General features: G+C 38.7%; 1 protein-coding gene across 1 annotated transcript in view; it reads right to left on the reverse strand.

Moving 5' to 3' along the window:
• The window catches only part of GABRR3 (gamma-aminobutyric acid type A receptor rho3 subunit), a 28,055-nt gene extending 12,332 nt beyond the window's left edge, over positions 1–15,723 (reverse strand). Inside the window, exons 1-2 of the mRNA XM_026038556.1 lie at positions 15,594–15,723; positions 9,088–9,200 (exon numbers count right to left, since the gene is read on the reverse strand). Of these exons, the coding sequence (XP_025894341.1) occupies positions 9,088–9,200; positions 15,594–15,721 (241 nt within the window). The 5' untranslated portion in view covers positions 15,722–15,723. The remainder of the gene's footprint in view (positions 1–9,087; positions 9,201–15,593) is intronic.
• Positions 15,724–25,977: the final 10,254 nt, after the last annotated feature.

Raw genomic sequence — 25,977 nt, forward strand, 5'->3', positions numbered from 1 at the left:
TTAAAGTTTGGCACAGATACTTGTTAAAAGGGATTTCTCGCTCACTACTTTGTAAGGAAAAAGCTGTGCACATATTAAGCATGTTCTATGACAGAATATTGTGTGTATAACGTATTGCTGAGTACCCAACTTATTAATAAGTACAATGCATTCCAAACTATACTAGGTCTCCTTATTTTTTATGCTATCTTATTATTTTGTGCCAAACAGATGAAAAGACTGGGTTATGTTACAATGTCAATTAAGATGTCTTAACTGACATCTTATAAATGCATGGTTTTGTTTTTACAGTAACTTAAAAACAATTAAAATTACAGAGAAATATAAAATTATTTCCAGCTTTTTCAGGGTACAATGACTAGAATTAGAGTTCCAGACAGGTTATGTATCTGTGTAATTTTTAGAAAGCAAGTGTTTCCACTAAAGTAACACACTAATCATTTCCTTAAGAGAGAGAGAGAGAGACAGGGATGGACACAAGGAGACTGTGCATGTATGTGTATACACACACTGAAGAATACTTGGCACTTCGAATGAAAATCAGAAGTAAACTTTGTGTATGAAATTCCAGTTGCATATTTTAAAATATGCCCTTAAAATATTTTTAAAATACACATTTAAAGTAACCTAACACAAAATATGAATTCAAGGAAGACTGAACAGCAGGAGACAGGAGCAACTTCTTCAACTGGTCTTTCTCTTTTTCTTGTCTTATACTTAAATCAGCATAAAGCTAAAATAGTCCATAAATATCACACTTCTAATAACCACCCACAACAGCCTCTTTTTGGAATTATCCTTAAAATAGCAGCCCTCGATGATTACATAGCTGCTTCCAGTTCTTACCAGTAAAGATCCTGAACTATTTTTGAGGTATTTTAAAATCTGGCTCTGTAATCTCTTGATTTGACTTGTATATTTTAATGGAGGGTTTGACCCTGCATAGTACAGATGAGGACACATTGTGCACAGGAAAATAAGGGAAAATGTGAACAGAGTTAAGGCACCTAGGAACATGTTACTGTACTGACAAGAGCTGTGCTGTCTGGCTTGGAAAGCATTCCTGCCTTTGAAAGGAATGTGTCATTCAAATCCGTTCACCAAGGGCTCAAAGCTCAAGAGGAAATTCAGGACTCCAAACAGCAAAGTTCAGTCAAGTTCCTTCATTATTGAGTTACTAGACAGTACTTGGGAAAACATTACTTGTTTTAAAGAGTAATGACAGCAGGAGAGTTCTGCCCTAGATGCTGACACACCAGCACACCAAAGTATATATCCAACCAGGCTTCATAAACASCAATAAACATTTTTATGTTTCAGTTAAAGTATATTTGACTACTACCTATCTTTGTTTTTCCCACTCAATCTCAACCACACCACATAAGTAATTCACAAAAAAATCCCTGTTTGTAATCTGAGTGGAGTCATCTTCTCTGTACCCCATTGAAATCTAAATTATGTTGTAAATTAAAAGCACATTTAGCCTAAGTAAAAGCCACTGAGGGATTTATACAGCATGTGAACAACATTCACAGATCAAGTTCACACATCTGAGCATACATTTCATCTTAGCTGGTATTATTAAAACTTTCAGGGATGATTTGCATCACTAGAATGTCAGTAGTTTTCATCCCATTTAAGGAGGATTATGAGGGTGGAAATGGAGAAGAGAGGAACATCTCTCTACATTAGGAAACGGCTTTACCAGTTCCTGAGTCAAGGAAAAATCTAAGGCAAATGAAGTTGTCTGCCATCACCATTCTTTSAACAGCTACTCACATATCGTAAAACAGGTTGGCTAGCTAGCTAAAAATCCATATATAATGTGTAGAGTGGAAACAAAAAAGCTTTTTTCTTTTCCTTTCTTTTTTATTTTCCTCTGAATGGCAGCTSTTCAAAGTGTGACAATGGCAGTCCTAGAAGTTTCTTGAAATTTGCGAAAAGTGCAGACAACAGTTTCCTAACCCAACAAACAGTACTCTGGTTTGGTTCCAGTTTCATTCTATAGTTTTCTTCATTTGGGCAAATATAAATGAAATAATCACAGAACCGAACCCAAACTTAGTGGTAGCATAAGTACATGACTGCATTTCTAGCATGCTCACACACACACACACACACACAGTTGGTTCTTTGAAAGGACTCCTTGCACTGTGTTGGGTACTGCTATAAAGCCACATCAGCAGGGCAAAAATTAGCCTAAAGGAAGAAGCTGTAGCCAGAACAGCCACAACCCTCTGAGCTTTCAACCAATTCTTAACCTAACTCTACTGTGTACTCATCTAGCCTGCACTTCCTGAGCTTATCTACGAGGATCCTATGGGAGACAATGTCAAAAGCCTTGMTGAAGTCAAGGTAGACAACCTGCACTTCTCTYCCCTCATCTACCCAGCCAGTCATTCCATCATAGAAGGCTATCAGGTTAGTTAAGCATGATTTCCCCTTGGTAAATCCATGATGACGACTCCTAATCATATTCTTGTCTTCCACATGCTTAGAGATAACGTCTAGGATGAAATGCTCCATCACCTTTCCAGGGATGGAGGTGAAGCAGATTGGCCTGTGGTCTCCTAGGTCCTCCTTCTTGACCTTTTTGAGGACTGAAGAGACTGAATTGTCTTTCTTCCAGTCCTAAAGCACCTCTCTTGATCTCCATGACCTTTCAAAGGTGATGAGGAATGGTCTAGCAATAATATCCATCATGTCCCTCAGCACTCTTAAGTGCATCTTATCAGGGCCCATGGATTTGTGGGTATCAAGTTTGCCTAAATACTTGATCCTCCTTGATCAAAGTGATGTCTGCCTTTCTCCAGATTTCCTCTCTTGTCCTCAGGGACTAGGATTTCTCAGAGCTGGCCTTAGTCGTAAAAACTGAAGCAAAGAAGGTAGTAACTCTGCCCTATCTGTATTCATTCACCATTGACTATATCAGGCCAAACTCCYTGACCTCAGGGATCCCCTGACCAGTCAGGCTTGATCTCATATTTACAGAAGATAGCAACTGCAAATATTTCCTTCTTATTCTGACTCTAATTTGGCAGTAATTGTAGGTAGATGATAAACATATTTAACACCACACAACCCCAGTCACTTCAGCATACTGTTGATTTTTCTAACCTGAAGACTTTTTGTATTTTTATTACYCCCTGGCATAAGATAAACGTTTTTCCAGCCCAGGTCTAGGATATCTGAGCTTCGTAGTTTTCTTGGAACATTTATTGGTGTGAATAAAAGCCAGTTCCCCTAAATACAGTAACCATTAACTCTTGTAATAGGTTGCTGAGAATCATATATTCTACATCACTTTGATTTGTTTTACCAAGATTGGGTGCTTTTGAAAAGAAAGCATTTCAATAAGCATTGCAAAGAATCCTATAAGAACCGGAATACTAAACAGATTTGTTTGTTCTTATGTCCGCACTACAGCTTTCTTCCTAATGTACTGAGAATTTCAATTTCTGGCTGTCAGGCAACAGCATCAAATTCACGTTGAAAAAAAGTAACCAGAGAAAAGCTACRGTTTTTATTCTCCCAGTTTGACAAAACTGGGGATGGTAGAGAGGATTTTGTTATTAAATTGAGCAGCTTCAGTTCCTGCTAGTGCATTGCTACAAATCATTATTTTAGGGGGATTAGCGACTTTCACAATGGAGATTCCACAGATTTTCAAGATAATTACTCCTCAGCAGAAAAAAAGCTGAATTGTTTTCAGATGGATTTATCTTCACACAAGCCATTTCTACTTTTTATTATTATTATTATTTATTTTAAAGGTTTAACCATACTGGAAGAATTCCCTTATGAGTATGGATTTTTTTTAATAGACAGTAAGCAGACAAGTTATATAATACTCTATATAATACTCTTTTTAAAAGGGATATGATTTTATTTTAGACTCATTTTCCATGGGTTCAAACTTTTGAACCCACAATGGATTGCACCTGCAAATCTATAGGATAAGTATTAAAGTTAGGAAAACCAGCCACTAAATACCAGCTGGCCTAACAGTGTGTAACAGGGCATTATGGAAAAATAAAAAGAAGACAAATCTACAAAAAGCTCCCAGTAAGAGAGAGAGCAGAAGAAGCATAAAGTCTACAGGAGTGATTTCTTCTAAAAAAGTGTGTGAACCTGGAGGGGAGGAAAGTCAGTGACTCTCAAGGAAGTTAAGTTACATGGGCATTGGTTTGCTTTTCTTTCAATGGATTAAACTGGGGATTTGTTTGCAATGGAGTCTTCTCGTTCCTGTTTTATTTCTTACTTCGGAAACAAAGATGGACTGCTATTACTAGTAGCCAATGCTTGGAACGGAAGCGTTACCGATGTAAGAGAAAAAATGCAGAAAAAAGGGCCCGTTAGAGGTCTTGAAAATCACCAAATCACCTTCCATTTCAGACCCCAGCTAGTCTTTCCAGTAAGTAACACACTGGAGAAAGTCATTTCCCTTTCATAGAATCATTGAATCAAAGTTAACCTTTCTCTCCACAGTCAGAAGATGTTTCTGACACTCCAGGGAGAACCATGGTGCAGAAATGAAAATAACTTTGTGGCAAACAGCTACTGGAGTTGCTGAATTTTTGGACATATTTGGGCCCACTTTTTTTTTCCTTAAGATGAATTTACATGCAACTAATTGGTCAGGAGGAGGAGGGGAATGGCAAGGGGGAAGGAACTAATGATACCCAACAGCTAGATGGAGATCTGTGCTCCTCAGAAAGATTGAAATAAAGACCGTGTTTTACTGCAATTTGGAAGGTGAATTGCCCAGGAAGACTGAAACCTTTTGACCAGCTAAATACTACTAATTCTTTTCTGTCATTTCTAGTAAGTACTAATTTTATTATTCTCTGCACTGGTTGACAAAGCAGAGAGAAAGTCTTAAAACTCCTTGAACTGATTCRCCCTTAGCAAAGACACTAAGAGATCCCTAGGATATAGCATAAACAGAAACATGTGGTTCTTTACTCTTGCAAAACAGTTCAGAGAGCTCTGAGAGGGCTGAAGGTCTGCAGGTCAGAAAACCAAGGCACAGAAGAATAAAAGAACCATCTCCTTAGTGGCTACTCCCATGCTTTTTAAAATTATGACGTTAATTTTTAGCAAGTGCAGAGAGAAATTGGGAAACTGAGAGCATACAACAATGATTTCTACCAATATGTTGAAATAGGATAGCAGGGAATATAGGCTATATAGAAATGGTTGCATATAGTAGTAGAAAAGCAAGTAATTTACAAAGTGTTTCTAAGCATAATGAGCTCTAATGTCTCCATTAAAGGATACAGTTTTGGCTACCAAGGCAGCCTGTTTGGTGACACCCAGAGCCAAGCTGCTGGAAACCTCAGTTGTCACCAGACACTGGTCTGATGCTGGCCTGTGCTGACACTTTGTCACTGTTTGAAACATGGGGGTGACCATTCTAAAAAGTGCAGGCAACATGATTTCTTTCTTTCTTTTCCCACAGAATCACAGTTTATCGAGCTACTAAAACAAAAGTTGAAGTACTTGATCCCACACTAGTACAAAGATAAAGAAGTCACACAAAGATCTGGCTCTAGGCCTGCTGTCATTTTTTTTCTTTCCAAGAACTCCATGAGCAGTGACCCTTGGCAGGACTGGCAATCATTTCTATACCATTGCAGGGCCCCAGACATGCCCCTCTCCTGGCCTTCATCAGTGCTTCTAGCTGCAAGGTCTAAATGTAATTCCTGAAGTGTTCACTGATGCAGAGAAGAGCTATTTAAGCAAGAGAAGCACCCACGGGAACCTTCCATAGCTGCCTTGCAGTGGAATTACAGAATTACTCTGTTCCATGCTGACCCACAGAAAAGCTTTGCACTTTTTTGTTCTCTTTGCTCCCTAGCAGGCCGCTCTGAGTCAGACAAGATCCATATACCTTCCAAATCAAAAGAGGAAAGTGGAACTGCTCAGGGAGCAAAAGGCAAGAACTCCATTAAAGGGAAAAAAAGAAAAAGAAAAAGAAAAAAGCCCAAGAGCCCGGTTTAGGGCATAAACCCTGTGTAACAGTCATGGAGCTTTTTTTTTCTTAACAGAATTTGAGCATTGTGACTTATGGGTTTGCTTCTCTCAATCTCATTATATAATGAACTACAGACAAAATGGYATTTCTATAGCAAAAATGTAGAAACACTTTCTTCCTGGTTTTGCTTCATCCTGATAAAGTATCTTTCTGAGGTTTAGATATCTAATCCGGTATGTTCATTTGGTCAAAAAAAAACCAAAAAAAAACCCTCCTTTCAACAGAGCAATGATATATTTTCATATGAAAGCAAGCAGTCATGTGAAAAAGGTCACCATTAATTCCAGTAACTCCACAGTCAATGGCATCAGTATCCAACAGTTCTACATTAATTTTCCCCAACTCTTTTCCTATGCAGATGTTTGCTCAGTTTACATATCAAATTCAGCATGTGTTCTCTCTGTCTTTCCTTTTTGTATTTAATTATGAATATTAAAAACTCTGGATGCTGTAATCTGCCTCACTCACTTTGCATTTGTGGGACTAAATGGAATTAAACTCATCAGATTTGGATTTAAGAGTTCCCTGCACTGAAGGATCTCCAGCAGGTTCAGAGCAGCATGAAATTTCCAGATGTTTCTTCCCCAAAACTGGTATAAAAGATGATCGACCTTCTGAGGGAAAGGGCTACAGTRGAGCTAAATCAAGAAAATCTCTCATTCTACTTCAGTAACATACCATGAAAAAACCACTAGGAGTTTTATAGGAGAAGGTGAAAAGTTAACCCTCTTACTTTTACAGGTAAAGGATTACTTTAAAATACTAGTTTTGACCTTTTTATTTTTTCTCTCATCAAAACTGTGAACTGATATATCTTGCTGAGCTGAATAAATCATGCGCTGTGGCATGTGACAGATACAAGCCCTTCAGGGTTCAGGGAGATACTTTATTAGATTTGATGACAACAAACCCCAAATTTCATCTGCTTTAAATCCATAAAGTCGCAGTGCTGCGAGCCTTCATGTAGCTCAGGAATGGCTCTCTGCAGATGCATGTGGGGAGCAGAGAGAGCAAAGCTCTTGTCCCCTGGCCACAGCAATGGGCAGTGGCAGTGTAAAGGTGGATATGCAAAGGTGGCAGTGAGAAGGTGTGTATGATTCCTATTTATTGCTTGCTTAACAATGACATCTCTAGTTTCATCTTCTCTTCTAGTTAAGTTTCCTTCTGTTGCTCGTTTAGTGTTTGTGACCATTCTTCACAGAATCCACGTTCCATATCTGCTTTCACACAATATTTCTAGGTATGGTAATCAGATTTATGATTCAGTGGGTGAGTGTTGTCCTCTAATGAGACCAAACTTGTGTAGTGTCTTTATGCTGATATCTGTTTAACCTGACTCCTCCAAGAAAAAAACCAACCTTCTCTTGCTACTGCAACACCACTGAGGTCAATGCTAAAACAGAAGTAACAGAGCATACGTTTAGAAGCCATTTTCATTTTGCTGGGACTTACATGTGCTATAGAAATGTTAAGGGATCCMTGTTCTGGCTTTAGAGAGAGAGACACATGAATATTCCACATATTATGAGAGTTCTGAAATTCTGGAAGTGCATGAAATCAGAGATGTGACTGAAAAAAACGTGCCAGCTGTGCTGCTGTTCCTTGTGGATGATAGTCAGAAGAGAGACAAAGCTGACACATTGTTTTACTGAAAGCTATTTCTGAAAGACAGGCGTACAGCTGAACTCATAACCATGGCATTGTGATAATTAAGGAGCCTGTACAATGAAGTCAGTGGAAAAACTACAGCTGGTTTCAATAGGAATTGAATGGACTCTGTGAGTTGTCATCTGAGAATAAAAGGACAAGATAAAAAAACAAACTGATACAGATTTGCTGTGTGCAAAAAAAGTCCTCACTGCCTGTGGAAAATTAAAACTGCCAGATCACAGTGTCTATTCTGAAAGCTGCTTTTACGTACATCAAAGTATTGTTTTCTGGGACAATACAAGCTAAAGTGCCTCCCAAACCATTCATTGCTTTCATGGAAATGCTACTTCCTTTCTGAAAYGATGCTCTCTAATATTTAAATTCTTTGAGTGGCAAAGCAGGTGCTAACACAGAGCTGCCCTGAGTGACAGACATTGGAYGGTAAGAGGCAATCATAACTTTTTGTGTCCAGATATAAAGGTACCCCAGCTACCCTCACCACACTGTGGTGTGGATTATGGCCTGGGGTGCCATGGTATGCCCGCCAGGCTTTAGGGGCTGGGGTAAACAAGAAGAGCTCCACACACTTCACAGCCTCCAGACCAATGCTTATTTACACAGCGGAGTATTGGTCCTTGTCTATTTTATTTTGGCTTCATCACCTAGAGCAGTTCAGTATTTTTCTCTAACTCATTAACACACACAACTGGTGACGCAAAGGATCAGAAAGAGCTTATTAGTAAGACAGCTTTCTCATTTTACCTTTCATGAAGTAGAAGCAAAATGCTCAGTTTATAAATGCATCATAGCCCACATGCAAAGAGAAATGGCAGTGAGGATCCAGTTGAAAGACTGACTCTCAGSGAAACCAAACTACTAACATCCCATCGAATACTTTCTTTACCACATATAGTTAAATAAATAATCACTATACTTTTCAACTGTCTAGCAACTGCACAATAYACTGAAGATTTGCAAGTAATTCTATGATCTTATACAGTTCAGACAACTTTAGGAATTAGTTCTTTTAAACCTCTAAAAAAAACATATATCATGACTCTCAAGTGATTTCATATATGATGAACCTTAAGTGATTTGTTAATTTACACTAGACTATGCAGTTTACAGTATATATCTTAATCATTGTTTGCAAAGAATAGAATTCTAACAATATTATTTGATTAGTTTCCCAATTCTCCTATCAGTACACTAAACACAAAAATGTGCCTTGCCTTCAAATATTTATTAGTTTCTTCTTTATTTTCTGAAGTGCAATGAAAGAGGAGAGTTGTAATTAAAGCTGTCATTCAATGTTAAGTGACATTGTTTTGCACAGTTTTGGTAAGTTCCAGATAGAGAATAAAATACTAATCAGCCCAGTGCAGGCATCTGCTGCTCACCTCCAAATCCAGGTCTCAGTGCAAAGTCATGGTCCTCTATGCGGAGAAGCTGTTCAGACTTAAGTGGCCGTACTTTGGTGCTGTCAAGTTTCCTCATTTTAATTTCTCGTTTGCTATATTTAAGGAAAAATAAAATTAAAAAAAACACAGAAGGAAAAAAGACATGTAAGGAACTTCAATTTTTTCTACTTGACATTCAGAGTACTGCTTAAATGAAACAGGCATGCAAMAATCCTGGACTGTTGAAATGTGAATCTGGTGTGGTAAGGGAAACAACTGTATTAATAAAATTGGGAAGATACATATTGGAAAAGGCAAGGAAATCACTTATGAATTGCCAAGGTCGCTGAGGAACACAAAATACATAAAAAAAAAATAAGAGGAACCTCTATGTCTACTTCTCTTCCCCTCAGAGACTGTATTTATCGTTCTATGAGAAATTATAGCCAATTGAAAAGAATTTATTGTTGACATAACCACTTTAAAATCAGACATGGAAAAAGTATTATGTGCCAATACTTTTAAACTACCTCACATATTATCCATATTATAGAAATTTATTTTCTATTAGAAATCTTCTTATGCTCAGATGTCAAATGAATCGGTAATTTTCTGAAGGACTCTGAAACTGATTGCCCTGGAATGAGAGATTCGCTTTTTGAGATCCTTTTGAAAGATAGTTCATATTTGGCTAAGTTAAATGTTACCAGGTATAAATTTCTCATTTGTTTGTTGCTTGTTATCTCATCCTTAATTTCCCGCTCAGACACGCAGTAAAAGACATTTCTTTTCACCAAAGACGTGCTATTTTTGTATTTTTTTTTCTCACAACAAGCAGAAGTGATCCACTGGCTAGCACAGGGCCTTCAAAATACCCAAATACAGAGTTCCTTATTTCATGTCTGCTCCCAGGTACGATAAGAAATGTCAACAAGGGAGATTTAGCATATACATTAGGAAAACCTTTCTCATGGCAAGAATAGTGAAACATTAGAAAAGATTGCTTGGGGAGGCTTTAAGACTCCTTTCACTTGGGCTATTTAAGCATAGGTTAGACAGTTATCTCTCGGAATAACATAAATGCAACTGCCTTGCCTCAGGCAAGGGAATCTCTCTGCAGATTGCTCTTTTCATACTTTTTACCATTCTCTGCAACTTTGCTGCCAGCAATTCTATTTATTACTTTAGCCTGCATGACAGAAATTTGCCCTGCTCTGTAGCTTTGCCCCGGAGCCAAACACTGCTTCGTATGAGGTATAGAGTAGTTTTAGGATGAAGCATATGTCTCACAGAGGCATACAGTATTTACTTGTTTGGTTTTTGTTTGTCCCCTCCCTGCTTTTTCCTTTGTCTGATAATGAAGCCCAGGAAATTACTTTAAAAAATGCTATGTAACAGGAATGCTGAGGAGAGATGAACTCCTGGCTTGTTTAGAAGCACAAGGCTTGGTCAGACTAGTTTACCTTGAGGATCCTCACATGTCTCTGGTAATGTTGTTTAAAGCAAATTATTGTCGGAATCAGAACTTCCATTTGAAGTTTCAAAGAATGATTTTATTTTTTCTGAGTATGAAAATGATATGGTGTCTAAAATTAAAAGAATAAAACCCACTAAAACCATAGACTAAAAGTCCTCCATCACAGTAGAACTGGCAGTAGAACCGAACACCTGCAACACTTTAAAAGAGGTATATTGGAAAATTCTCCTGCTTGGGAACGAGTATAGGAGACAGTGAATAAAAATCAGAATCCCGTGACACAGCTAATAGATCCTGAAAGCATTAGGTTGTCACGGGATGTGCCAAAAGAGATACCTATTTGATATACAGATGATTTCTCTGGAAGAAACAGGATCCAGCTCTTGTATTATCCTTTCCAACTTCATATTGGAAACAAAAAAAAATATGTGACTAAGGAAAATTTTTCCTAGGCATCTCCTTCTGAAGAGGCAAAACACAAGCTATCAGTGCAAGAAATTTTATTCTTAATCACTGAGCCACTGAAAGTAGACCTGTTGCAGGCTTCTGATATTCTCATTTTCCTGTATAAGGACAAAATAAATACAAAAGCTTCCTATGTGGAAAGTATCTTTTGTGCCTACTTACTACAATAGCATCTTCAATCTGATCTTCTTTATACATATGGTAAARTAACTAACATTTGCACTAAAGCAATCCATTATTTCTAGCCACTATCAGAAGTAGTGGATTAAGCTAGGGAAGGTCTTGTGCAAGGCAGAGTGGTACTTTCATTGCAAATATCTTGCATCTTTACTTCATTACCCTTCTTTGGCAGAATATATTTGTTTATTGTAAAATAAGATAGGCTCATGTGCAGAGATATGTGCTTAGAGTACTTATTTGGAATGAATTTTATGGACACTGGTAACATTGCACATGTAAAGGTATCACAGCTGAGAAAAGAAAAGATCCTAAATAAATTTTAAAAATCATTTCTGCTTCCAAATTTTCACCCGCCACCAGCATCCTCCACCCAAGACTAAGACGTATTCGCTGACAGATATTTCTTTAACATCAACATCTGGACTCCAGATGTTGTGCCTTGGCTAAGAGTTACAGTATTAAATTGTCCTCACTGCAGCATTACAGTTATTTAACTGATGACTCAAAGGGAATTGCATGTATATATTCGCTTATCTAGAAATCCTAGACCCATATCTAACTATTGATCAGTCACATAGAACTATGAAATCCTCGGCAAATGTTTTGAGTGATCCTTCCCATGGGACCAATTCTATTAAAAAGTAGAAGGGACAGATTTAAGTACCCTGGATCTCAGAAAACCCTCCCTAGGCCACTGAACACCTTAGTGATGTTGCAGTTGCCAGGGATATGACACTTTTCACTCTCATTGAAGTTCTAGCAAGGACATAAGATTATATTTTGGTGGCCTGGCACTCTAGTCTCCTTTTCACATAGCTTTAGTCAGAACATCATTAACCTGGGAGCCTAAATGCAGTCATTGATTCAGCATGCTCACTGTATAGTAAATGAGAAGCTCTAGTGTTAGAGAGAGACAACCCATGTGCACTTAAAGAAAACAAATCTCTATTTACCTTTCCTTTAGTAGCATTAAGGGGAATCTTGACATAAGACTTGGTATCAGCATAGATCTGGCCAATGCTAAATGTGAGCTTGTCAGCCTTAGTRAAACACATGCTCAGGAAAATACTGCTTCCAGTGACAGTAGCTCTGTTTCCAACAGCCTTGTTACAGGTGACACTTTACATTACACAAATGGAAAGGTAACCTACAGCTAAATTCCCAAAAGAGGTCATAAAAAGCCTAGGAAGTGTTTCAGATCACATGGGAATGACACTCCTGCTGAATTTATTACTGGAACCACTTGGGATGGAAGAAAACTATGAGAAACTCTCTGGACACCTCACTACCCAATAGTGTTATATGGGCTCAGAGCTCAGTGTCTTGTGCCCTGTTCTTATTCTTCCAAATTTCTGCTCACAACCATTGTTGGAAGCAGGTCGCTAGAGTATGTAAACTTTTAATATGATCCTCTTCCTTGGTTTTAATGCCCTGAATAACTAATGACGGGAGAAATTCCTTGGCAGGGCACTGAARGAAGGCTGGAGCAAGATATGCAGCAAGATATAACCAACTTTCCAGCACCATACTCATCTGAGCTTTATTGATAGACTTTTATTGATAGCTTCTGAGTCTGAAACTCACGTTTCAGAAAAGATAGGAGGGGKTTTGCTTTCAGTTACACGAATTCAGTATCCAAAATACCACACTGCCTTTATTGTTGCGGTATGGAAATACAAAATTCTCATCAGAGTCAAAGTTAAAATGCTTACATTTACAAAAAGAAAACCATGACAGATCCTAGATCTCATGGCCATAAGGTTCTTTCTAGTACAGTGCTCCTGAGATACTCCCCACCATTCCACAAAATCAAAGGAAGAAGTTGCAGAAATATTATTCCCAGGAATATCTGTGGAGTTACGCAACAGTGTGATCTCTTAAACTTTTAACATACTTATCAAATTTTGAAACTCAGATTCTGTACATTCTCAGAACTTTACAACTCTCTCTCATTGAAGTGCATTTCCAAGTGTTTAGTAACATTAGCAACTTGTATTKTCAGAAAGCATAATATTTTGATAATCAAATGTTTTGTTCTTTATTGTAGGAAATGGACCATGAGAATAATCTCTTTCTCATGTACTTCTGGTTAATGCTTTAAAATCTTCTTTACAAGAGAATGCAGACAAATAGCTTTGGCGGGAGAATTGGGTTACTCTATTAAACCAGTAGAACTTGTAGGTTAAGTAACATTTTCACATGGGATTCTTTCTAAAAGGCCACCCATTTAACCAAGGCCATCTGTCAGCTGTGTCCCTAATAACCCTGGTGCTGGCTGAAAGGTTTTTCCCCAGAAAGAAAAAGAGGCTGCTTGAAAGTCAGATCCTGTTGAAATGTACTGGAGGATAATGCTGCCTTTAGAAGCAAAACCAGAGAGAGATTCAAACAAAGAGAAACTAAATGTATTTGGACCCTTTCCACCGAAAAGCTGATTTGCAGCTGTTAAGCCTTGGGATCTTCTATGGCTCAGATTCTGCAGTCTTCTTCCCAGTTGCAAATTYTAAATTGTTAGGGCCTGTGGACATGGAAGCCCAAACCATTTCCTTTTATATATCAGAAAACCACGACATCAGTTTGTGAGATGAAGATGTGGTCCTGGCATTCACTCCCCCTTCACTTCTGTTCTTCCTCTGTGCTTTTCACTTATTTTGCCTGTCTCACGGGAGTGTCCTTTGGGACATTCACTGTTATTGGTAAGGGTCCATGAAGATGGAAGGGATACTAACAGTAACTGTTACTGCTATCATGTGACAAGAGGTCAGTGAAGGACGTCCAGGACGATGCTGTGACATATGCTGCCTCCTACGAGTAGGCTTCTATTTCCCCTCTGGGATTTTTTATGTCAATGATGAAGCAACTCTTTATTGCTGTTGCAAAACAGGACAAATACAAACAGCAATAACATATGTTTCCCTTTCACTGCTGGCAAAAATGTGTCAGCTAATGTTAATACATATGTTTCTTCCCTTTCCAGGGATAAGAAGATATTTCATTTTGCTTCCATTTAATTCTTAACAATTCTTAACAGTCTGACGCTGCAAAGCACCTGACTAGATCCTACTAGAACTTTTTTTTTTCTTCCTGTTTATTTTATTATTACAAATGTGCACAAACAATTATTCCAAAACTGTCATTGAGTTTGAGATAGTCTGCTTACTAGCCAGTTCTTTCCATAGGCTTTTGACTTGGACTTCATTTGAGCCTATAAGGAAGAGCTGAAATTGAGAGGTATTGAGCTATCTGGCATTTTCAATCACCTCCAGACACTACTGTTTTACTGAGGTATGCTCCGTTGCCTTGCATTACTTACACRTAATTTTAACACAACATTTAATGAGTCAGAAGCTAGGTTATCACACAGGACATGTTACAGAAGTTAAGCAGCTGCTACCCACTGTTACAACCTACTACTGTTACCTACTACAAAGTCTATAACTTTAAAAACAGTTCAAACACATTGGACTAGTTCAGTTATGTTACAATACACGATATAATAAGAGCAAACTATGAGCTCCCCTGCCCATTTTAATCAAAATTTCTGTCGAGTACCCAGAAAAAATGCCTCCCTTCTACTTCCTTGAATTGAGCTATGTATTGCAATTTTTCCTTCCTCCAAATAAAGACAGATTTGACTGCTTGGATTATCACTGGTGGTCTTCAGAAAACATTATCATCCATTTTTGTAGTATAAAGTCAATTTGGAAACACATTCACAGGCCTCACAAGTAAAACATGAAAATGTGCTTATGGAAAAAAATCTTAACACTTTGCAGAGAAATTTAAGTGCAACAAGCTGTAGACAATTTTTCCTTTTAAAAYAGGAAAACCAAGATGAAACATTCTCCTTTTGTGATGTGTGGAAGCAAGCMTAGCTATATTACAGAAATGGAATACATTAGGACATCACTAAAATACAGTCCAAATCACCTCATCTAGTGCCATTAAAATATTTTCTGTCTCTTATAGTTACTGTGCTCTTTAAGGAATGGAAGTATACAACTTGGGAAGATATTTCTGCTTCTTGTAAYGGGTGTGAGAAGGCAAAATGCTCAGCACGCCTGTGTTTGGACAATGACATGCTTATCACAGTAGTAATATGGCATCATAYAGGTAAAAAGAGACAGGTGTGGGTGTGAGTGTGTACATACCTGCATATACATGAAGCACTCATGAAATCATGGTATGAAATGGCGAGTTATGGAAAAACTGCTAACTCATAGACTACCATTTGTATTTTGGGAATACCCTAACAAGGTGTTACATACAGAACACATTCAGAAGGCAATAAAACAGGACAGTCAACAAAAAGGGTGCATTGACAGGTGGCTGACAAACAGCATTAAAATTATCAAGTGAACACAAACAGAGAGAGTATCTTACTTACCTGTTATGCCTTCTCAAAAATGAGATTTGTTGCTGCTGATGAAGATGGTGATGCTGACTTGGAGAGCTGTGTATCACAGCTGTCGGCCACAGGCAAGTGAGGAACAGAAGTTTCATGACCAGGACCATCTCTTCCTAAAGAGAAATGCACTTAAACAACCAATCTACCTTGATGACTTTTTATTTTTCGTGTTTTACTCTTCAGAAACAGCATAGCATACAAAGGATGCACGTGAAACAAGGCATCATTGAAAACAGATGGCAGAGGTATCCCAGTTCTGACATCCTCTCCGAGCTCCCCACATATTTTGGCAAATCACACAAGTTCCTTAAGCTCTACATTCCTATGGCATCTGCCGTCAAACGAGTAGCRCCTTGCTTTTAGAAATGTAGTAGGTATAGCAAGTTGTTTTGCCAGGCTACAATCCGATCCATTGCTTCCATTCTTTCAGTGTGGGCGCATACTTGAATTTTCCATCACCCGCTCCGTAACCTCTTCAATATAGTCTGTGCAGGCAAAGTGATGTCAAACACTTAATCCCCCTTAAATCCCACACAAAACCATACAAAAATCTGCTTTAATGACAAAGGTCTCTAAATTAATCTTGGTTACTATATATGTGTGTGTCTGCCCAAAATAATTCTGCACAGCTCAAGCTCTTTCATTAACTGAATATATTGCACTGCCTTTCCAGTCATTAACATTATTCCTATTTCTGTGACCTATGGTAGAAAACATTTTGTCTGGAGATGCAGAAATACTACTGGAGAGTGTAACGTCATGAAGTCAGACCAAACTAAAGATGAAATCTTGTGCCAATAACATTTGCAAATACCAACAAACCTTTTGTTTATCTTTTTCTAGGATCTACAGCTATCTTGTAAAATTATGCTAAATTTACAAGATGTGTGTGTATAAGATCTAGAATCCTTCTGTAACTCATAACTCTGTCTTTGTTTCATTTAGCCTGCCCTACTTGTTCAATAGCAGATTTTATCTGCTGAATCACAAAACATTTCGTTAGCAAAAACTTGAGCATGTGTCCTTCTCCTGTGAAAGATGATGGGATCTTGYGGGTTTAAAATGGGGCAATACTGGACACACCTTTTAATCAATTTATCCTTTTCGAGCCATCAGCAACTTTTGTAATTATCAGAATCAACAAAATGTGTTCATATTTTCTTTATTTGCAATATGAGAAATATGAGATTGAAGCTTAGGAAAATGGAAATTCTCAAACACCATCCACAGATGTAGAAGTAATTCTCATCTCCCAGAAAAAGGCAACAGCCTTCTTCCTGCATTCCTATAAACAATTGAAATAAAAATAATAACCTAATACATAAACACTGTATATGCTGAGACTATTAATACCTAAGCAAATTGGGGTAATAGTATTGTGATGTGGACATCTACCTCCTCAAAAATCCCCTGGGAACACCAACTAACTTCATTTGGGCTAAGAAATAATTGGCAGATTATTTCTCCTCTTGCTGGAGGAGATTACCAAAGGGCAGATAAATTTTTTTTCTCCTTTTGATTTGAACAGTTATCTGCCTGTAACTTCAATAACAAAAACAAAGAAAAAACCTTCTCACTCATTATAAAATTGTAACTGTGTGTTAGAATAGACCAAATGTCTTTCAACCCTATTTCCTCTTTCATTATACCTTGTTCAYGAGCTAACCCTTTCCTACTCAAAATAGTTGTGCATGATCATTTGCAGTCTGAGCCAGGGATGGTCAAGCAGTATTTCCCAGAAGGTCTAATGAATCCCCAAGGTGGGATTCCCATAGAAGATAAACATAAACTATACTGCAGACTTCTCCATTTTTTCAGATAAATTAGGAGATTGTCATGTCACTTTTAAGGTGTTATTTTCATTCAGGTATCAGTCCCACAGTGATTTTCCCATTCCTGACTGTAGCCGTAACTTTGCCACTAAGCTACGGTGTTAAGAACTACATTCAGCATGCTGAATGTCCTTTTGACTATCCCTTCTAAAATCAGCTTTGCTCAAAACTAAGGGCTGGATTCACACACATATTCCAACATCTTCACCCCATTGATATCAGCAACATGTTTGAGGGATCTTTCCTAAATACACTGAAAATCAGAGCACTATTTCCTCCTTGACTATGGAGAAATTGATGTAGTCCAGCCCACACTCACATGAATTCCTTGGGAGGGACTTCCACAGGGTGAGTCTGTAAACACCCACATAAATGGGYGTGTAATGGAAGTGAGGGCAACCAGGTGTCACCCACAGCAGTCGGGTTTCTTCATGCTAGAATTGTTTTTATTTCCTCTGGGTAAGACAGCATTACACAGGGCGGATTACAACATCATTATAAATTACCATTAGGGAAACAGGTTAATCTCCTATGCATTTGTCAGTAATAAATTCTAAAAGGAATTTTCTTGCAGAGGAATGAAGGCAAAATAATAGACTTTGCTTGTATTAAGCAAGTCATTGATAGTTTTTTGTATTTAAAAATGACTAAAACATGGTGTCTTTGCTACCGCTAAACTAGTTCTTTATCTGTTTTCTATGGCTCATAAAAACTTGTAATGCTTTTATTTCAAGGACAAAGGTAACAATGCATGATTGGATGAAGAGAAAGAAAAGAAAAGGAGAGGAAAAGGAGGGATAGGGAGAGAGAAAGGGAGAGGGGGTGGGAGTGACTGAGGAAGGGGAGGGGCAAGGCCATTTAATATCAAAGCATGAAATGATTTTTTTAGTGTGCAAAATAATTCATGGGTTTTGGGTAAGTAGATTCTGAAACTACAGACTCCTCTCCAAYGCAGATCCCAAAGCACAGCAGTTTTTGATTGCTCTGCTTGAAAACACTGCTAACAGTTTTATAAAATCAAGACGAGGAAAAGGGACAGAGATTAAGAAAGTTTYGGAAGACTTTATTTTTTGAAAAATCTGAGCACATCCAAACCCACTGACATTCATTTTAATTGTAGCAAACCGAAACACTGTTAGCACTAAACCCCTGCAAATTAGCTGGGCAAGGCTGAAAAGAAACRCATTGATGAAAGAGGATGGTAGATTTACCTGGACCGTGTATTTTTGAAACTCCTAATCGGAGAATGAAAAAACATTGCAAGTTAAGAGCCTTCAAAGAAGCCTTAGATTTTGAAATATGCCTTGTCTTTAKAAAGTATAAATAGTATACTTGTCTTTATAAGTATAAAAAAAATMTATTCAGGATTAAGGACACTGTCCCATTGTCTATATAAACACAAGTCATGAATCAAGTTTCCAAATAAAGTATTCATTCACATTTCCAAACACGCTCAAGTAAGATGGAAGCAGATACAGAGGATTATTATTCCAGATCTGGAATTCTGTATTATTAGATCCCAGAATGGATGAAGCGTTTAAGTAAAACATCTGCATTAGGACCAAATTCTTATGGTTCTGTCCTTACAAAGTCTCTTTATGTAGCTGGCAAATGAGCATTTACGAGCTTTTCAAGTAGTTTTAAAGAAACAAATCAGGCAAGTAATCACACTCCAGTATTGGAACAGAATCCAAAAGCCAGCAAAAATCCAGAGCTCAGATCCAAAAATTGTGTGAGATTTTTTTGTAGAGTAATCAGCGAGATGAATTCTCACCCTGCTGCCTAACAACCAGCTTAAGCAGAGCTATCAGGCTAGGAGGAGATACTGCACTCCCCTCTGTTCCTACAGTATGCTTACTATCATTGCATCCCTGCTGAATATCAGTGTCTGTTCAGCCGGTTTCTAAAGGAATTTGCTTACAATTGGACTGACTTAAGCCTGCTGTGAAAGAGTACCCTTTTTTTTTGCTAAGTAATAGTAAAAATAGTAATACCATTGAAGTAAGAACATAATATGTTTTGATGGATGTTTAGTTTCACTGTAAAATTAAAATCCCAATTGTTTTTAATGGATGTTAGGAACGTAAATTTTTAGTGACTTGAGTACTGATTGTAAAATAATGGTTCTGAACTTGTTGTGTCTTATGTTATCTTAGTATCTTACTGTCTGTGGAATTCTTATATTTCTCAGGGAATATAATGTCAGCAGGGTGCGTTCCTGATATCAAGTAAAACCTACTYCAAAATAAAGCAAAAAATAAATGTACAGAGTACAGATGTAATCAGCTTCAGTCACAAAAACTGAGGAGTTTGGTCTTGCTTCTGCCATTCTGTGAAGTTTGGCTCCGTCTGGAACTGTCAGTCTTGAGTTTTCATAAGGCCTTCTCTGTTCTGACAACTCACCTAGTCATGAATTTGAAGCAATTTCCCTATTCTTCTATTTCAGTCTCCTTAAACATTTTCATTATTAGTATGAAGCTAAATCTCACATCACTCCTAAAACTGCAGTCAGAGACAACATTAAMTCAGAAGCCAGTATCAAAAACATAGAATACTCCAGTTATTTTCATTGGCATCAGAGTTGTCATCACAACTGAAAATCAGTATTCTGAGAACTGTAGACAAGACAGCAAGAAACGATGATGAAAGATCAAAGCCCTAGGAATCAAACGTTAATTTCAACACACTTCATTTTCTTCTAGTGAACTAGTGAACATTCAGTTGTTATGTCTCATTAAATGCTTCAGTTCATTAAAAAATAACAAAGGATTGTTTAAYAGATGCCTAAATGTAGCTCTTGTGTTTTGTGAGGCCTATTTGGAGAAGTGCTGCTGGAGAGAGTCCAGCGCAGGGCTACCAGGATGATCAGGGGCCTGGAACATCTGCCCTGTGAGCAAAGGCTGAGGGAGCTGGGCCTGTTCAGCCTGGAAAAGAGAAGGCTGAGGGGGGACCTGATCAGTGTGTATAAATACCTCAAGGGAGGCAGTGAGGAGGAGGGGGCGGCCTCTTTTCAGTGGTGGCCAGCGATAGGACTAGAGGAAAYGGCCACAAGCTGAGGCACCAAAAGTTCCACAGGAACTTAAGGAAAAAATTCTTGACAGTGAGGGTGACAGAGCCCTGGCACAGGCTGCCCAGAGAGGTTGTGAAGTCTCCTTCTCTGGAGATCTTTAAAACCCGCTTGGACGCAGCCCTGTGCCCCGTGCTCTGGGTGACCCTGCGTGAGCARGGGGGTTGGACTGGATGACCTCTGAGGTCCCTTCCAACCTTAAGCATTCTGTGATACTATGAAAAGATGACCCTGTATGGCCTATGGGCCTTTTTCTGCTTTTCCTTCAATATACACTCAGAGTTCTGCTTGCTCTAGAAATAAAGGTGTTGCCTACCTTTGTATAATCAGATATTTGAAATATAATAATAACAAAGAACCTACCCATTTATGCTTCTACTTTGTGTTCCCTATATCCACAGTCTCTAAATCACAGATTCTTTCCCCTTCATCATTCTGCCCTGGGCACAGCAATCACTGAATTAATTTCATCCCTAAATCCCTTTACTTAGCTTCCACATGAGCATTTCTGAAAGTAAAATAATCAGTTTTACTGCCTCCAGTTAAGGAACAATCTGTGCCTTGAGGGTGATTTCTGGAAAAACAAGCAGCCACACTCTGATTTACATTTCTTACAAACTAGAGGCTCCAGTGGCACAAAGCAAGACAGTAGCACAACTATCTTGCCTTTCTACCACTTTGCCTTTCTACCGCCCTTCTTGACCACAAGCCCTCAAATATTTCCACCATACTTCTGAATTTCTGTCCATTTTCCCCCAGGAACAGTTTGCCAAATTTGCTTCTTTATGTCCCCAAAATACCTTTTTTTAACATTCTTTCAGTATCTTTAATGAGAATTAAATAAAGGAAGAGCAAGGGGATGATCCAATAAGCCTGAGCAACAGAACATAAGGGTTCAGAACTGCATGGTCCATCTCCAAGAGGTAAGTATCCACAGTCAGTATAACCAGAACAGAATGTTTCAATATAAAAAGTGAAGCACTCCACATCTTATTTATTTATTTTAATATAGTATATTGCAGCTAGGTAAATATCACTGTCTCGGCAGCGCTTTCCAGTTGGATGCTRAATGCTATCTGATACACTTTTGGCTTATTTTTCTCCACATATTGAAGAAATCCTTTCAGCTTACCCCTCTTTTTTTTGTATCCTTTGATATTTATCAAGCATTTTCTGCAAAAACAGTATCAAAATATGTCCACTTTGTTGACCAGGAGYTAACAGTATCTCAGATGGGAATTAATTTATAAAATGCATTCTACCTTCACCAAGCTTTTTCTGTCACCTATGAACATGAGGAGAAAAAAAATAACATTGAACAGAGGAAAATAGGTGCCTTTCAACTCTATAAGTGCAGGTATTTTTTCATTTTACAGTCAAAATAGAGACAGATTTGTTGATTAAATCTGGTCTCTATGGGTCTTAACACAGCTTTAGAAGCCTGATGGCTTATCAGGCACAACACAGCCTGAGTGTTTGCCAGTCTTTTTTTTTWATATTATTTCTCATCAATAACTTCCAGAGAAACACGTTATCATCACGCAACAGGTGCTCATTTGAAACAGGAAAACCATTTTAATTTCCCAAATTGTAGTCTTAAGTAAATAAATGTGGATTTACTTTACAACAGTTACTACACGATAGCTATATTTTGGTATTCTAAAACTTGGCAATCTGCACTTTACTGGTGGCTGCCAAAGAAGGAGTATTTCTAAATCAATGAACATTTGAACAATGCACAGTTCTAGCTAGTGAATGAAAAACATTTTTCTACATATGCATTTGCTTTAGCCACACCTCATTGATGCCAAAAATCAGCAGGATAGCTTAGCTGTCAATGTGGACAAAATGTTTAACAATTTGTTATAGAACTAGATGTAGTTCCTTAACGCCAAAGCAAAATGTCAGAGGGTTTTTCCAAAAAACAATCAGCTTTTGCACAGGTTCTTCTCATTTTTAGAATGAGTAGCAAGGTTAGCTTCTGCATAGGCAACCTTAACTCTGGCATTGTTTTGGGGCWGCTGAATACCTGATTTTAAAGCCTGTTTATTTTTCTCTCCTGTACATAATATGTTGGTACAAACCTCCCTGTTAAAATGGGGTGCAGTCCTGTTGTTCTTCAGGCCACTCTATGTGATTCTTTACGACAGATTGTGTCAAGTATAAATGTATTGGACATACTCAACAAAGAGGTACAAGGCACTATAAAATGCCACCAATCTGGTGTCACTTGCTTTCTAACACATTAATGTTTGCTCTAGAAGCAAAACAGAAGATTTGAGCTTGTTGTTTTGTCCCCAGGCACATCTTAGATCCATTTTCTATTTACTTGGGCAGAGAAATAAATGTTTTTCATGGTAGTCTGATGTTTTTACGAACGACATTCTTGTCCATCAGGTGTATATATACTGAGCAAAATAATTTTAGCTCAGAGAGGAACAGAGATACCTGACTATTGCTAAGTATATTTTGATTCCTTCTCTATTGACTACCATGAGGCAGCCTAGTTGTTACAGTTGAATAGCAATGTACTCACAAAGGTGAAACGCACGACATTTCCCCTGTTATGAGAYAGTAGTGTGAAAATCTGGAGTGCACTGGAATGTACTGTACTCCACCAAGMTGTTATTACAGGTAACTGGATTTTCTAATATTGTTAAACATTTTTTTGTCCCTCTTTTTCTCACTAAAATCCTTTTAATTTTTTTCCTGTTTCTTTTGCTACCTATTTTGCTTTCACCCCCTATTCCTGAGCTGGAACTGACAAATCAGCAGAAAGAGGCAAAGAAAAGAAATTCTATTATTTCCACATCTGGCCAGTGCTGAATGCTATGCAGAAAYTACCTGCATCAGATACCTTGCAGGGTAGAAAGGGCAAAGGTCTGAAACAGACATGTATGGATATGAACAGAAGATATGAACAAAATTTGAAATTAGGCAACCATAATAAGACAAGAAATCCAGATTGTTTTGCAGAAACAATAGTTTTAAGAGTAAGCATCTAAGAATAAAACAAGAWTATTTTCCTGAAAAAAGCCCACAGGCAGTGCTACTTTTCAGTTTCTTCCATTACTCTCTCATGCATGCTTTTGACCTTGGAAAATAGCAAAGTCCCGAAGGAGAAAGAAGTGATCTTATCASTTATTAAGACAGCAGTAGCAAAGAATGGTCTGAAATTTTCCTCGTGCACAAAATACGTTTGTTCCAAAAAAGAACTGTTACTTCTCATGATTTCTATTGAAATTCTCCAAATCAAAAGAGGAATAAGTAGGATGGAAGAGAGATGTCAGGCAGTATCAAGGGACAACTGCTCCATAAGGGAAGGTGAGCCAGGAGAAGATTACAGTAACAGGACGGGCACAAGCAGTGAGCACCCCAGCAAAGAACCATGATGTAGAGAGGCAATTCCAGGTCAGAATCAGGGCCAGAGATAGTGGCCAGGGTCAGGCACAGTCCCAGTCATCACTCAGAAAGTCCACAGTGATGAAGCAGGTTCAAAGTCAAGCCAGGAAGCCACTAATAGGCCCCGCRCAGGCAAACACAAGTCTCCAGAGGGTGCAGTCTGTAGAAGAGGCATTTGCTCGCCAGGAGTTGATGAACCCTTGGGTGCGGTGGGGAGTCACCACACTCTCCCATTGCTGTAGCCTAGGGGCTAGCCCAACAACTACCCCAATATTGACAAGTTCAGGCAAAGAAGGGGCACAGCAGACCCATGTCATGAACATCTAGGTGCCAAGGAATTCCCCACAGAGGGACCAGTTAATGTGCATATTGTYACTAACCGTGCAGTGTGGTAAGCTGAACACTAGGTTAGCTGATACGCGCACTGTTACTGCCTAGAGACATGTAGCGTGATGAGGAAAACGATGATGATCAAATGATGATCCCTTGAGTTGAGTGCAGCTAATCTTTGAACCAAAAAGAATCCAAGACCTCCCTCTGGTGTCACATCACAGCCAGAGAGTCAGGGTCAGAGCCATGGAGGAACAAAACCGGGTGCAGACACTGCTGCTGCACAGATGTCATTGGTGGCCATCAGCAGAAAGCCTCAGCTTAAGAGCAGTTCCCAAGGGAAAGGAGGAGGAAGTTTTTGCCTTCAGCTTTCTTCACAACAGCTTGTATCCGCAAATGAACCGACATTAGACTCAGATGCCTGAACTTTTTAACTCAGCCAACCAAAGAGGCCAGGCAGAGAGATGGTGAAGTTCGTATGTGAGGGAGCTCCAAGCAAAACTATGATTAAAATGAGGCTAAAATCTACACTCACTACAAGAAATCAGAGTCTGCCTTCCAGGCCGAACTCTATGCATGCCAAAGTCAAAGTACGCCCAAGTCAAAGTACACCAAATTTAGGCTAGCTCTGAGCAGCRGGTAGCTCCTGTTCAATGTCCTGGAACCAAATCACATTAAGATTTCAACTTCCCCCTTGAAGTAAGGCAGAAGAGCTAAACATTTTTGCATTTGCTGATTTTGATTTTGAAATTAGGAAATGTGATGTTTGAAAGACAGGCAGGAGAGAAAAACGCTGTAAATAAATGCCACTGATTCTTTACATGAAGCACTCTGTGTGTGTATTGTGCTAGCTCATTAACAGAGACAGACAGGCAACAGCCTCTCCAACTAGAGGCCAACGAGCTTTATCTAATTAGCTTTATTTACCAGCACAAGATCTTTCTGATAACAACATCCACCACTAACCAGTCTGATTATTACAGGGGATATGTTTATTAATGAGCAATTAACACAACTACCTAGAGTACACTGCTCACCTCTGGCATAATGCTAGCATATTTCTTCTCCTGAATATGCAGAGGGCTCTCAGCCTTGCAGAGAGTTATGTAGGACCAGCATCCCAGGTAAGGGGAGGGGAGGGATGCAGTGCAGCCAGCAGAGTCAATCAGGTGTTGTTGCCAATCCCTGCTCTGCTTGTCTATGCTAGACTTATCTTTTAGACACCCACAGAGAGAGAGGGAGATGTGACTGAGACATGCTCCTTCTAGTTGATCAATCCTTCTCTAATCTTCAGCGAGTTTGGTACTGTTTGCAGATTTTAGGGTAAGCAAGACCACCTTGTCTCCCCAGGACTTCCCTTTCCCTATTTTTGCTGTCAGGGGAAAGTACACAAAGTTTCCATCTCATGTCCCTGCAACTCCAGCAGCAGTCCTGCAGTTTCAAATGTTAACTCATTGTTTGTCCAACTGTGCGTGTTTTACAGAATCCCAGAATCACAGAATGGTTGAGGTTGGAAGGGATGCCTAGAGATCATCTAGTCCAACCCCTCTGCTCCAGCAGGGACACCCAGAGCACAGGGCACAGAGCGGCATCCAGGCAGATTTGGAAGACCTCCAGAGAAGGAGACTCCGCAGACTCCCTGGGCAGCCTGTTCCAGGACTTTGTCACCCACACAGGAAAGAAGCTCTTGCTCACATGGAGATGGAACAAGTGTTTCAGTTTGTACCCATTG

This window comes from Nothoprocta perdicaria, unplaced genomic scaffold, assembly GCF_003342845.1.
Source record: "Nothoprocta perdicaria isolate Ctin4 unplaced genomic scaffold, notPer1 scaffold_212, whole genome shotgun sequence".
NCBI lineage: Eukaryota > Metazoa > Chordata > Aves > Tinamiformes > Tinamidae > Nothoprocta > Nothoprocta perdicaria.